The sequence below is a fragment of the Electrophorus electricus genome, chromosome 3 (genome assembly GCF_041902795.1).
Source record: "Electrophorus electricus isolate QZ-2024a chromosome 3, ASM4190279v1, whole genome shotgun sequence".
Lineage (NCBI taxonomy): Eukaryota > Metazoa > Chordata > Actinopteri > Gymnotiformes > Gymnotidae > Electrophorus > Electrophorus electricus.
The window spans coordinates 19120675-19135977 of NC_137499.1; the positions used below are offsets into that span (position 1 = coordinate 19120675).

At 42.1% G+C, this 15303-nt stretch overlaps 1 protein-coding gene across 1 annotated transcript; it reads left to right on the forward strand.

Moving 5' to 3' along the window:
* The first annotated feature begins 1708 nt into the window (after positions 1 to 1708).
* On the forward strand, positions 1709 to 14958 carry ldlrb (low density lipoprotein receptor b). Its single transcript, XM_027013326.3, has 18 exons — positions 1709 to 2011; positions 5703 to 5825; positions 6105 to 6227; positions 6335 to 6709; positions 7563 to 7685; positions 8077 to 8199; positions 8448 to 8567; positions 8794 to 8922; positions 9193 to 9364; positions 9652 to 9879; positions 10166 to 10284; positions 10515 to 10654; positions 10954 to 11095; positions 11240 to 11392; positions 11649 to 11828; positions 12024 to 12098; positions 12272 to 12435; positions 12853 to 14958. Exons 1-18 carry the CDS (start codon positions 1930 to 1932, stop codon positions 12892 to 12894), a joined length of 2613 nt encoding a protein of 870 aa, XP_026869127.2. The 5' UTR covers positions 1709 to 1929; the 3' UTR covers positions 12895 to 14958.
* The last annotated feature ends 345 nt before the right edge of the window (positions 14959 to 15303 follow it).

The window sequence follows — 15303 nt, forward strand, 5'->3', positions numbered from 1 at the left end:
GACCATAAAATATTTCCCACAAACCACTGAACTTCTCCAGGATGAGATATTTAGACACCACGTCTAATGGCTGGAGCAATCTGGAGATGTCTGTGTGTGTGTGTGCAGTGAGGAGTGTCACATGTTGAATAGTGTTGGAGTACTCACCGCAGATACACACACCCACATGCCCTCTGCAATCATTAACAGAGGGCAGGTTAGGTAGGGTCTGGTCTCATATGCACACATACACGCATACACATACTTGTATGCCTGTCTTTGTGGGGGGTACATGACAGAGGAGAGACTCCAATGCTATGTGGTTGAGCAGCTATTTCTGCATTCTTAGAATGCCTCCTTCTCTCTCTCTCCACTGAAACCAGTATGAACTCATAACTGGGCCATTCCTCACACATACACACAGTGTGCAAATAAAAGAGGCACACAATATCGACTTTCTGATATGATATGCAAACTGAAGGCAACACTTATGAAACATTAACCAGAGGTGGTGAGTCAAGGTTAGTATTATTTTATAATCAGTTCAATAAAATAATGTCTCACTGTCTCCTCTTTCATTCACAAGGTTGAATCCCATCATACCAGTCATATTTAGCATCCAGTGCTGAGTGCAGAATTGTGGAAAATTCTTTTCACTTGCAAATCATCCATCTCTCGGGTGGTGGGTTCGTATTGCTATTTTTAGACAGTCTCTGTGGTAATCACAATAGTCATCTTCAGAGCCAAGCTGTGGCAATCACTCCACCAACTTTACACAGATTCAACTGGTCGGCAAGAAATTGGAACACAAGTCTGTGTGTTGTTGATTTTTGAAAACAGTTCATACAAAAATTGCTATGACTATTATTTAGATTTTTTTAAAAAGGGGGGTGGATTAAATATCCAAAATACAGACCTGTAAGACAATAAAAAATATTAAATAAATCGTCTGAATACAGATATTTCCTCCATATAACAATGCAAAATCAATGCCACAAACAACGTATTATTACTTTCAGTAGTCTGTGTTTTTGATGCAGTTTTGTATTAGCCATCCCCTACTTCTCATTTGATGCTTTTTTTAGCTTCCTTTCAACTTTCAAAAATGACCTTCACTTACACATACTATATGGGGTATGACAGATATACATATTTCTAACCCGTTACCGGGATGAAATGTAAAAGGAAAAAGGACTACATTTAAAGGGAAAACTGGGCCTCCCTCACAGACCAAATATTTAAAGGCATTACCAAAGAGTTTCCGGTAGTGACGGATGCCTGACCCAAGCAAATTGCGCATAGCCTTCCTGCAACATAAATTAATCCCCGTGTTTTGTTACTTATCCTGTGTGTTAGTATTGCATTTACTCAGTAAACGTAGATTTTGCCTAAACGATCATTCTCTTTTCTCTCACGCGCTCAGACACACACACACACACATAATTACAGTTCCTAATTTTTGCTGTGCACAACCTAACCTTCCTTTTCTCCCTTTAAGACATAAACATTTTGTGCGTCATTTAGACGAACATCCATCCATCCATTCATTCATTCATTTTTAACCACACACGGGGGGATTAAGCAGTCTTGGGGGTTGATGTAAAACAGTGTGGCGTGTCACCGTAGCCCCGCCCTCTTCGCGATTATGCACGCCACTCCAAACATCACACCACTCGGAAAGCCCCGCCCCGCCTTGGACCACATTGAAATAGGTCAGGTTTGGCATATGACAATTTTAACGATACAGTGCCCCTGTACGAGGACGCCTTCAGCCGTTTCGACAACAGAACAGCGCTCAAATAAAAGTCTTTGATCTCGTGTGTTTGCATTTGAGAGATTTAGCCCGTTCGGTGACGTCACGCCCGTGCCGCGTGCTGCTTTTAGAACGCGTGCCGGGAGCCTCCATCCTTCCCATTAAGCGCGTTCAAGTTTTGAAAGCAAACAGCGAAGATGCTCTGGACTTTATCTGTGAAACACCTCAGGTTGATTTTGAGCTGTGCGGTGTTTTCTGTCGTCTTTCTGGCTTTAACGCGTAAGTATACGAACGAAACTCGTCTCTTTAATGTTTAAATGCTAAATTATCGACCTGCTATATAGAACATCATAACAGATAACACTGTGGGTAGCCTCACATAACTCCAGCATATACTTAAAATGCGTATTTTAATTGAATATTAGCGTTTTCCATGAAAGGTAGATGAAACATATATAAACGTGTAATGGCATGGTTATTAGTGAGTAATAGTTGATGAAAACTATCCAACTCTAAACGATGCCCGGGCATTTACAATTTATACTGTACACCGTTTGGGGGTCTGTTTGGAATTTACAGTGTATCCATTATAAAGTGAAAGCAATAATTAGTTTAGTACGGTTACTATTTATGGTGGGCTGGTCACCTTGTAGCAACTAATCTGAATCAGGGAGAACATTAGGGGCGGGTGGGGGTATGGGTGGAGGTGGTGATTTAGGAGGCGTAAACATCCTCGGAGAGATGGATATTCTGATTCCAGAACTTTCTAAAATACTCGTATTTCGAGTATTTCTTGTCGGTTTCCCATGAGAGCAGTACATCCGCCTTCAAGCAACTTCGAGTTAATTTTTAAATGATTCTACTGATGTGGCACAGCTTACTATCTTGTCCAGTGAGGATGAACTTCCTTTACCGATTGGTTTCACAATGGAATGAATGAGATATACGTTTGAGGTATTGATGGTGTCACTGCTTACGCTGGGATAGCATGTGGTCCATCAGCCAATAACAAAAGAGCTGTGGTTGCTGCGTGTTGTGGATGCGGCATTGCTAATTAGTGGGCGTGGCATAGACTGCAGGACACAAAAGCCGGTTTTACTATCTTGGGTGTGGCCACGAGCTGGCATGGGGTCTGTCTAATTGCCGGATTATTTCTCAGTAGGTTGTGTATTGTTTTAACTTTGCTACTGTATCTCCTCACATGCACACGTATCCTTGTTATTTTAACAAATATTTAGTTCAGTACTATTTTGTAGCTAATATTTTTACACGACGACGCTTTCACATTTCCATTACACATTTTCCATTACTGCATAAACTAAACCTTTCTGACTGTAAAAGCCAAGGACGAAGACAGCTACAGTCTTCAGTCTAATCTGCGATTGTGCCGACCCTCACTGTATTGCCTGAATAATGCAAAGTCATTCCTGATAAAAGCATTATACCTGCCTCTCTCTCTCTCTCTCTCTCTCTCTCTCTCTCTCTCTCTCACACACACACACACACACACACACACACACACATTTTCATTTTAAGAAGCTTTTCAAAGCGTTTCCCCTGTTATTGGGAGTCTCACAGCATGCGCCAGTCTGCAGATCACACCTGTCGGCCTACCCCTCAGTGTTACACGTAGCTGTTGGTAATGAAAACCACTTCCCCCCCTTGTATAATTGTATCATAGACCTTTTCCAGACATTTGACTATAATTATAAATCAACCCTGTGTTGAGTAACAATCACCAGGCTGTAAAGGTTACAGTGATGTTCTGTAAGTAAACATAACGCCGACATAAACCCATAAAAGGCAGAGGATTGTAAGACTAGGGTTTAAGTGGTGGAGCTCCCTGTGTGTTTACGGAAAATTATAAACTTTAGTTTTTATATATATAAGACAAGGTGATCTTTTTTTCACAAACTAAACAACCTTAGCATCTGAGTTCCTTTAATACATGGAGGAAAATATAATCTCAGGTTCCTGCATATTACTTTACAATAAGGGGAAGCAATTTTGTAGTCATTATAAATTATATTTTATAGTGAGTGTGTGCACAATAGAGACATAATGCATAATGTATTGTAGTAGAATAGTTGTGTAGTAGACTTCCTTTTTAGTTTATTAGGGTGCTTTATTAGGGTACTGTATTAGGGCAGCTATGTTGTACTGATGAGTGTTATTTAGCTGTAGTCCAATATGGACAGAGAGCGGTTCATGTTCTTAAAACAAGCATGCTGACTCAAATGCTATGAAGACTGTATCTATGGCGGGAGGCCCACTTTCTTTCCTGGACTCCTGGGCTTCTTGCATGCGCTACCACATGTCATTCGGTTCACCACCTTCTGCCATACTTCAGATCGAGTGGGGTAGGAGATGAAAAGAGTGAGGTTTCACTGAGACTTCAGCTCTGGTCTGGTGGCCCTGGGCCTTTTTGCACTTTCACAGTGAATGCCTGAAGGCTGCTTATACTGACAGCGATGATGGTTAAGTAATATTTTCTAAGATGTTAAAAATTATCTTAAATAAATAGGAGCATAAATAAGAGTGCAGGGTTAGCTTCGTGTGGTTTGAGTCCTACGTAGAAAGGAGATTTATTGCATATTGCAGTCAAGCCAAACGAGTCCCTATATGTGGCCGTGATTCCTTCCAGTGTCTGAGGGTCAGGTTTAAGCTTCAGCCAGGCAGGGGCAGGGACAGCCATTACTCTGCCTCCCTTAACATTCAGCATCCTGTCTGCTTCACAAACATTTCCAGAATATCTTAAACACAGAGGAAAGGAAGAACAGTTCCTGATAAATGCAGCACCGAGTTTTCCATGAACAGCTGGTATGGTTTAGGGAACTGAATGCTCACACACACACACACACACACACACACACACACACACACACACACACACACACACACACACACACACACACACACACACACACACACGGCTGCGGCCAATGGTGGTTGCCTTGTCCATACTCCTTTTCTCTCTATTTGGTGATAGTGGTTTGAGCCACAGCACAGTCCTGGATTTGCCAACACAGCAGAGTCTTATTACAACATGGTTTACAATAAAAGATTGCAGTGTGTCTCTGACATCACCAGCATGGCGTCTGTATCTAGGAAGTTTTTTTTTATTGCATTAATTCCAATCGAGTTCACCAAGTTCTCAAATTTGATACTCCCCAAATTGAAATTTCCCACCTCCCTGTCATCTCCGTAGTATTTCAATTATGCGGAATGTCCACGGAGACCAGTGAGTGACTGGTGGTGTGGTGTGATTACTAGACTCCTCCTCTGGCCTCTGGCCTCTGGTCTTAAAGAGACAGATAAATGTCATCATTCCAAGTAGCAAAAAAAAAAGGGGGGGGAATGTGGTTGTGACAGCCTTTCTGGTGTCTTTGACGTTTGTTTATAGTAATAGTCTGAACACACCTTAAAACCAAATGTAATTTTCATTTCCTTCTGTCATGTTCATTCTGGGTATGTCTTGAGACAGTAGTTTCTCTGGGTTTCCCCATTTTTCAAAATCATTCAACAGCAGCTATGTGTTTCAAATCCATTGTTGTGTGCTCAGCAGACTAATCTAAGCCCATTTAAAGACATTACTTTTGTTACAACTGGCTAATTACATAATTAGAAGAAATAAATGCACAGTTATAGGGTGGGGTGTGTCTGTGTGTGTCTACTGTATCTGATCTGCATCTGTGTCTTAGCTTTATTGTCTAAAAGTATCCTAATTCTGCTTCTTGTTATCTTTACAATTTATCTTTTTTTGAACATGAACCTTTTCAGGTTGTATTACATTATTAGCCTTCTACAGGTTTTTACACACCTTCTCTTAGATTTTTACCACATATTGCACAAGTTCATTTTTATAGTATATTACATAAGTTAGTGGGTAGCCCTGATGTTTAAGGTTAATGCCTCTTACGTGATTGGTCATGTGGTACAGCAGATGACCCTCTGCTCTCCCCTGCTCCAGGCGCCACTCCCTGCAGTGAGCGGCAGTTCCAGTGTGGGAATGGGAAATGCATCACCCGCCGCTGGGTCTGTGACGGCATGGATGACTGCGGAGACGGATCTGATGAGCTATCTACCACCTGCAGTGAGTCAAATGCTCTTTATCACCACCTCTACCACCATCATCTTCATCATAATAATCAACATCATCAACCTCACTGCCACTGTTGTGCTGATTTGGACTGGGATGACCCAGAAAATTTAACCATTGTATTTTATCTCAGTAAGCTTTATATGTGTTTACTTTTATTATGTTCATTTTTCATATTTTTGTCAGCCTCTTGAAATGAATACTGACTGGCTGTGCTCTGAGTCTTTCTCTATATTTAATGGAACTCATATTCACTGATGGTCTTTTGTCCAGGTGAGAAGAAATGTCTGTCGTCAGAGTTCAGCTGTGGTGGGCGGTTGAACCAGTGTGTGTCCTCTAGGTGGCGCTGTGATGGAAAGGCTGACTGTGAGAATGGCGCAGACGAGGAGGGCTGTGGTATGACACTACATCCTTCGAGTATAAATAAGCATGTGTTTATATGATATAAAATGTAGCCTCTCTACAATCTCTTAACCCACCACTACCCTTGTGTCCTGTCCCAGTGCCAAAGAACTGCTCGGCGGGCGAATTCCGCTGTGGCACCGGCCAGTGTGTGTCGGTGATGTTTGTGTGCGACGAGGATGCCGACTGCTCTGATGGCAGCGACGAGGCGGCATGTGCCGCCCGCACCTGCACTCCAGGCTCGTTCCAGTGCCATGATGGCGTGTGCGTGCCCCGCCTGTGGGCATGCGACGGTGATGCCGATTGCGCCGACGGCTCTGACGAGTGGCCACAGAACTGCAAGGGGCAGCAGGCCCCGCCCCCCAAGCCCTGCCGCGACCAGGAGTTCCACTGCGGCAGTGGCGAGTGCGTGCATGGCATGTGGCTCTGCGACGGGGGCGATGACTGCGTTGACCGCTCCGACGAGACCAATTGCAGTGAGTACTGCATTCCTGGCTTTCTTTTTCATTCTTTTTTTTTTTTTTTTTAGACTGACACAAAAGGCGTGGTGGCTTGTAAGGTAGCGCCGCAACCATGACTGTAGTGAGGCATGTTGTGTGCTGCAGTGGAATGTGTTGCTTTTCAGCAGGAACAGGCAAGAGGCAGAATGCAAATGCAGGAAGTGGTTTAATCAGCGAGGGTAACAAAACACGGATGGTAAAATAAACCGAGGCAAGGGGAAACACTGAGGCAAAAATAATACACAAACTGAGCAAACAGAAAAGCAAGGGCGACGACAATAATGGCAAGTGTAATCAAGACACAACAGAACAACCTAACTTCCCAAAATAACCGACCACCTAGGGAACAAACCACAGGGCTTAAATAACCAAAACAATCAGGCACTAAACAGATACAGGTGAACATGGAAATAGTAAAAAATAAAACAAGGAGTGGGATAGAGGAACAGACGGGGGTGGAGAAAACAAAACCAAGGAAAGGAACAAGGAAGTAAAGGAAAACAGGCATGACAGGGAAACTTAAGAAGCACTGATGCCAGGAGGGTAGCCATTGGTGAGAGTATGCAAGCGTGTTGTCTCCAAGAATCATTATACTTGATTTACATTTTTGATTGAGTTGATGATGCTGAATGAGGTCATTCCAAAAATATATATTATACCATATTTGCATGCCATCTGCTATGTATCATAGAAGTATACAGTGTCTAAAGTGAACCTGCCCTTATTGTCTGATGTACATGTAGAAATACTGGAACCATTGTCCTTCATAAGAGTGTGTGCATGGAGGTGCTCTGCTCCACTGTTCTGACACCTGAGTGGGCATTCACAGGTAGGCCTACCTGCCGGCCCGATGAGTTCCAATGTAACGATGGCGCCTGTGTCCCTGGCATTCGGCAGTGTGACGGTGAATTCGACTGCAGGGACATGAGCGATGAGAATGACTGTGCTAGTGGTGAGCATGCTTTGCAAAACACACACAGGCATGCACACATGTACACATACATGGACATAAACACATGCATGCACACATATATACATAGACTCTCATGCACAGAGCAAAAGCCCACAGTCAATGTGGCATCCAAACTGCAGGGAGTCTGTTTGCCAGACGTTCATTGCATGACCCACGTCCAGCTGATCATAGATAAATACTCTAATAATTCATTCAAAACATAGACACCAATGAACACATACACACACAAATATACATGCACAAACTAAAACAGACAATTTACATTAGTTAATAGTTCATAGCAGTAGAGGTGAGGCTAGTTGTCATTATGTTCTACTCAGAATCTCGCAACACATCTTAGAAAAGCCTTGGCCCTATTGTCTCTCTGCAGTGAGCAAGTGTGAGGGTCCAGAGACCTTCCAGTGCCGCAGTGGAGAGTGCATCAGTGTGGAGCAAGTGTGTGACGCACAGAGGGACTGCCGAGACTTGTCAGACGAGCCCCTGAAAGAATGCAGTGAGTGCTATTGTCATTATTATTGTCACAATCTGTGCAGCCATGTTGGCTAACCAGTATCGGCCGGACCAGTATCAGCCGGCCAAAGTTTCCCTAGCCAGAGGGATGGGAGAATCAGAGAAAAAAATGAGAGTGGGAAATAACTCTACTGGAGAACATGGAAGAAAAAAAAAATCACATAAGGGAAAGAGGAACGAAGGGAGTATAACTGACACGGGCTGCCTCTTGTCTCTTTGTTTAATGTTCAGATACCAACGAGTGTCTTAAAGACAACGGCGGCTGCTCACACACCTGCAACGACCTGAAGATTGGCTACGAGTGTCTCTGTCCTGATGGCTACCGCTTGGTGAACGCCAAACACTGTGAAGGTGAAGCCAATCTTCTTTCACCATTGCAAAGTTGGTCTGTTGATTTCCAGAATGTAAAAGAAATGGCCATAATAGCTCGGCAACTCTCACACATGCATTTGGAATCCACCAGCTAGCATAGAGATCACATATGTCTAAAGCAGAACTCGATGTACACAGGTGCAGTAAGAGTGGGCTCTGTGATGTTTGTGCTTGACGTTCTTTCTCTTTCACTGGTCTGCTGCAGACATCGATGAATGTGCCAACCCTGACACCTGTTCTCAGGTGTGCATGAACCTGCCGGGCAGCTTTAAGTGCGAGTGTGAGGCGGGCTACGAGATGGACCCAATGACCAAAGAGTGCAAGGCTGTCACAGGTGAGCTGCAAACGTTCACTGAGCTGTACTTCACTATTGAAGCACTGCACATTACCCTGATTCACTGACCACTGATTCAGCCCATGGAAGCCTTGATAATTAGCTGACAATCCAAATTGAACTAATAATGGAAGGAATCCATTATAGTGCACCATCCCCTGACCCTGGAATTGGAGGACGTTAATGGGTATTGTTTACGGCACACCCAGGGTTGACACATTGTTGTGTTAAAATGTGAAAAACAATCATTTCCCCTCTTTTGTCTTGTAGGAAATGTTCCATACCTGTTCTTCACCAACCGTCACGAGGTGAGGAAGATGAAGATGGACAAGAGTGAGTACACATGTCTGATTCCACAACTGAAGAATGTGGTGGCGCTTGACATGGACATGTCCAGCGGCAAGATCTTCTGGTCTGATCTCTTCCACAAAACGATCTACAGGTGACTGAGCACAGGTCTGACAAATTATGACAAACAGGAAAGGAACCCAGGTGGTTTAGTGTGGTCCGAAAGAGAACACACACAGGTCAACAAACTCATGCAAATGATTACTAAGAGTTATTATGGAGATAACTAGGAGTTTTACGAGTTATTACGATTATACCAGTTAATGTTTATTTTTTGTTCATCAACTATAGTTCTTGTTCAAACCCTCTGTTTGAAAATTACAGTGCTGTTTAAGTGAATATCACATCCTGAAAAGTGCTTTGCTTTTTCTTCCAACCAAGCACCGGACTGGACAAAGCTGCTAACTCCTCCCAGCATAGCACTGTGATTGACAGTCGTATCTTCACTCCTGAGGGCTTGGCTCTTGACTGGATTCATGGCAACCTCTACTGGACTGACAGCACATTCAGAACAATATCCGTGGCAACCACCGACGGAACCAAGCGCAAGACTCTCATCTCAGATGGGCTTAAAAAGCCACGTGCCATTGTTGTAGACCCACAGCACAAGTGAGTTGGTGTTTATATACAAAAACCTTTCCTCATGTTCACTCTCTCACTCTTAATTGAACAAACAATCTGTGGTTCAAAAATAGCACTCTACATGTCACTCCATTAAGCCACATACTTGTATATACATTGTCAGCCCGTGTGTTAATTTGACTTATCCAGTCTCATCGCTAACACACTTAGCTTTAACATTGTCATCAGTAAGTTATTGGGTGTATTATCAGTGAATAGTCCAGTTTCTTGATCAGCCAGTTAAAAGCCTGGATATGTTATATCATATCTCTAGTTTCATGTACTGGACAGACTGGGGCAACCCAGCCCAGATTGAGAAGTGTGGTTTGAACGGGGCAGACCGATCCGCTCTGGTCACCAGTAACATCCTCTGGCCCAACGGTATCACGCTAGGTGAGTAAGCCGTGTGCTCACCGTAGACTCAGGAAAACAAAACTCCAGCAGAGGTCTGCTGCAGCCTGCCATCTGAATTCCAGTAACCAGCATGGGCCGTTTCATATCAATGCCCACTGCTATGCGGTTCTTGGCAGTGTGATGAAAGCTTGGAAATGTGTTCAAAGTGGCATCCAAATGTCAGGGGAGTCTGTTTGCCGTGATGCAACCTCGTCTGTGTGTGTGTTCAGACATGGTGAATCAGCGGTTGTACTGGGTCGACTCCAAACTTCACACTCTGTCCAGCATTGGGGTCAATGGTGAGAGGAGACACACGCTCATCATTGATGGGAGGAAGCTTGTTCATCCACTCTCACTGACTGTGTTTGAGGTGTGTGTGTGTTTATTTGTGTTGAAGTGGTGTGGTTTAAAAACCTATATTTCCTCAATAGCTATGTTTCTGAAAGATTTGAAATATTCGACTTGCTTTAAAAGTTTAATACTTTTCACAATCTCACATGGCATTCTGCCTAAAGATTTTTACACTTCCAATACAATGTAACTCCTGATTATTCAGTCTAAATTAATATGATTTCCTTACTGAAGTGATCTGCATTTCTCTATCTCTAGTCTACAAATACACATACACTACACATCTGATCTAATTTTTTTCCATTCTGTATTTTCCAGGAGAAAGTGTTCTGGACAGATGTATCTAGTAATGCTATCATGAGTGCGAATCGGCTGACAGGAAAAGACATCATGATTGAGGTTGAGAATCTGGTAGGACCGGAGGACATTGTGGTTTACCACAACCTCAAGCAGCCCAACGGTAAGCAAATCAGACCAAATTACGTTCCTTCACATTACTTTACCTTTACCTTTGCAGGTGAGCATTACGGAGTGCATAATACATTTTTATTGACTACAAGAACTACATGTGTCTGATGCACCTCCCTGTTGATTTACTGCACAGGTACAAACTGGTGTGAGAAAGGTGACCGGCTGAATGGTGGCTGTGAGTACCTGTGTCTCCCAGCGCCGCAGGTGAACGAACACTCCCCCAAATACACCTGCACATGCCCTGATCACATGACTCTGGGCCCCGACATGAGGACGTGTGTGACAGGTAGGCGTAGCTTTTCTGGAGTGTTTGGATTTTATTTTGCATTCCTCTACCTCTCTGTGCTGGTTTCGCATTCTATCACACAGTTCTAATATTATGTAAACAGTCATTTTTAATAGCTACACAAATGAGGCATTATGTTCACATAAAGCAGTCTGCATCTGCTTCTGAGAAGCAACTCTTCACGTTTTTGCTGATGTGTCCAAAATAATGTCTGTATGAACTAATGTGGTTCTGAACTTCCTGTTTGTTCATGCAGTGACAGTGACAACAGCAGTGGTTTCGCCCCGATTCTCAGTAGGCAGGGCTACTGTCAGATCACCGGACCCCATCCTCACCACCACCTCTTCCACAGCAAAAGCCTGGCTTACAGCAAGAGCCGTTGACCCCGAGCTTCAGAAAAACCTTCCTAAGGACACGAACACAGCTGAAGCTGAAGGTATTGACTTTTCAAATGAGGTCTTACCGAGTGAGATAAATATGTGTACATTGTTTCATTTGTTTTGCAGGACATTATTGAAAATATTAACATGTGCATTGGAAAGTAGTTTATTAGTATTGTATCAAATATAGTGTATGTTATGTACAATATTATAACTATAGTCAGTATTATAATTTTTGTTTTCTCCTGTAGGGTCAAGTGATGGGTTTGTAGCAATCGCTAGCTCTTCCCAGCACCCTGTTGCACTGTATGTCATCCTTCCCTTAGGTTTGTACATGACACTCCATTTCTCTATTTCACACACACACCCCCCACCCTGCCCTGCCCCCCGAATGAACTCTTAGCATTTTACTGCATTAAGTTGCATTCAAAAGAACATGAAGAGTTCAGAACGTCACTGTCTCTTATATGTCCCTCCCCTGCCTCCTCTCTCCCCTCAGTTGCTGTGTGTCTGACAGTGTTTGGCGCTGTGTTGCTCTGGCGACAGTGGAGGCTGAAGAACACCAACACCATACACTTCGATAACCCCGTGTATCAGAAGACCACAGAGGACCAGGTGCACATCTGCAGGAGCTCCAGTCAGGACGGCTACATGTACCCATCGGTAAGGCCCCTTCCACCCCATAGCAACTCATCTCAGCAACCGCATGCCAGTAGCTTTCCTGCTTGGATCAGTCATGTCAGAGTGCCGCTGTCCCGTGGCAGTTTTCGTTAGTTTTGCAGATGAAAAGTTGAAGGTTGCAGCATACAAGCTGATAAAATGTTCTCTTTTCATTATGCCACTGTGTCTTCTTTGGAGAAGCCAATAAAATAAAAGCCCAGCAGCCTTTTAATGTGCAGCCAAACAACAAGCCAGTTAGCACATGCACATGTCGGTGACCAAAGCACTTCTCAATTCCAATGAGACTGTAGGTCCCTAGATAGCAGCAACCCTAAAGTCCAAAGGACATTTTGTTTATTTTCTTCCAATCTCTCTTTTTTCTCTCTCATCTCTTGCTCTGTTTCTTATTTTCTATCTAAGCATCAGATGTTCAGTTTGGATGAGGAGGAAGACATTGCATGATTGCTTTCTCAGGAAGATTCAACTAGTTCCATGTGAAGGCAAATCCGAAAGACCGAAGAGACATAAATGTGAAAGAAAAAAATTCTGAATGTGAAGAAACTTTTGTCAGAAACCGAAGGATGTCACAACTATGGAAACAAGTTGAGCCACCACACTCAGCTGAGGTTCCATTTTAGTAAGAATGTTTGAATTAATGCTACAAGATGTTACAGCTATGAGCTTTCCATGTCTTGGGGGCATGGACATGACTGCCCATGGGAAGGCCATGCAAAACAATAGAAGTCTCATGGCACACTTCTCTGTAGCAGTAACAACGCTATTTTGCATATACAACCTGAGTAATTTAAGCAAGACAGAGGTTGTAGATCTAATTAGAATCTTAATTCCCCTTAATACGATCTAGTTAGAATCTGAATTGCTCTGTCCTGTCCCGTGTCTTTAAAGAAGACTGCATATGTTGGTAACACTTTTGAGAGAAACTCAATGAGGATGACATGACACATTAATAAGCCACATGGCATGGAAGGCACTCACAACGGTGTGTACATGGCTTCAGCTGTCCACCTCTGCATATGCAGATGTTTACAATCACTTATGAATAAGTAGCGTTTGTGTTATTGCGGACCAATAGCATCTCAGGGCTTTACTTAAAAGTGCTACCAACTTGCACATTGCATACTTGTTTATAAGTAATATCCAGTTGCATTCTTCTTTTATATGAAGATTTATCGCTCTTTACCTTTTGCTATTTATTTGCCTTTACTTGAAATTGTCATGTTAAATCACAACATTTAGATTACATCGCAGTTACTATATTTCTCTGAACTATTTCTCTAGATTACAGACATCATTCTCTCTGTAAAAATGACAGTAACTGAAGCTTCATTAACAACCATTTATCTGATGGTCATCATGGCACCAAAAAACCCCCAACAAAACCCACTAAGAGGACTAGACTAACAAACCATGAACTTTCCAAAGGGACATTACACTCCAGGGAGGCCATTCAGGGAATTAGATGGTTTGGAGGTGTTGACGTTTTGCACTTGAAGCGCACAATTCATTACCTCTGTGTGAAGAAATAGGGCGAAACACAAGTTTTTCAATATTTTCTATGAATGTTCAATTGTGGTTTTTGTCAGTGTGCATTAGCGTGCCTATGTGCCTGTTCAAGCCCGTTGGTAGCTTCACTAGATACATGGCATAATGCTTTGTCTTTGTCGAAACTTGCCTTACGATGAGATGATTGCAGAATGCCTTAAACGCTGTATATGAAGCTTACTCTCAGGTTATGAAATGTGTGTGCACATAGAGGTGGACACTAAGGTAAGGTCTCTCATCTTGTTAATCTCACCTGATAGCTTTATTAGTGTAAACTTGTTTTTAGTTTTGGGAGAAATCTTAAGATGTTTAAGAGTGTGTAATTGGACATTTATGTTAGCAAGATTACTGATTTTCTAGACTTGATTAATTGTCTGCAAGTTTACTCTTGAAAGTTTATTTGAGAGAAAAAATCACTATGATATTCACTTGTTACAGTGAACAAATGAAGAATTCATAACCTGATGTAAATGCAGGAAGTCATAAATGTAAAAAGTATGTATATAATGCCTCTGTAAATAACCTTCTGTTGCATGGTGTTTTTATTGAGTTTATTTTAAATTTCAGACTTTTATAAATATGAGAATGTACGTTATTTATTGCAACATAACTATAAAAAAATTGTTCTTGAGTTTTGCTCTTGGGTTTCTGTGCTTTGTGTGGAAGCTTGATAAAACACTGCAAGACAATACTACAATATGGGAATTAAGATGAGCATATTAACCACATACTTTATTCATATTTTATGAACCTCACATAAAACCACATTTCTACAGAAGACTAACAGATGAATCACAAGGTGGAAAACAGACTGTAATACTTGTGCCTTTAGGGAAGATTGTTAATGGAAATTTTAATTCTATACCTGATTTTATGGAAAGCAAAGATTTTTACAATACTTCAGCATCAGTTATTTTGGTCTTATTCATAGCTTCTGTCAAATAAACATGTTTAAAGACTGAATTTTATGAGTCTCTGTAGTTGTTTACGGACAACAGCATTATGAATTACAGTGTTTATTTTTTAGAGGTTTTTTTTAACACATTTTCAAATGCAGCAAACAAGGCTGTCAGCTTGAAAAGAAGGCTTGTGTCTTTGTTAATGAAATTCCAATCACAAATGGAAGTAATTTTAATCACAATTCCTAGCTCTGTTTAGCAAAAGTGGAGAAATAGATTTTTGAGCTCTTCACGGAGCTCTATTATTTTTACTAAAACCTCAAATTGCAACTCACCCGACAAGCTTCTAAAGATATATATTTCCAGGGTGAAAACTGACAAGTTCTTTAGAAAAAGTGCTACATATTTG

Bases quoted from the DNA above. Each gene is read 5' to 3' on its own strand.
- ldlrb (XM_027013326.3), top strand. From the start codon at position 1,930: ATGCTCTGGACTTTATCTGTGAAACACCTCAGGTTGATTTTGAGCTGT. The intron at 8,568-8,793 runs GTGAAGCCAATC...GGTCTGCTGCAG, and splicing joins GAACGCCAAACACTGTGAAG to ACATCGATGAATGTGCCAAC. The intron at 10,285-10,514 runs GTGAGTAAGCCG...GTGTGTGTTCAG, and splicing joins GCCCAACGGTATCACGCTAG to ACATGGTGAATCAGCGGTTG.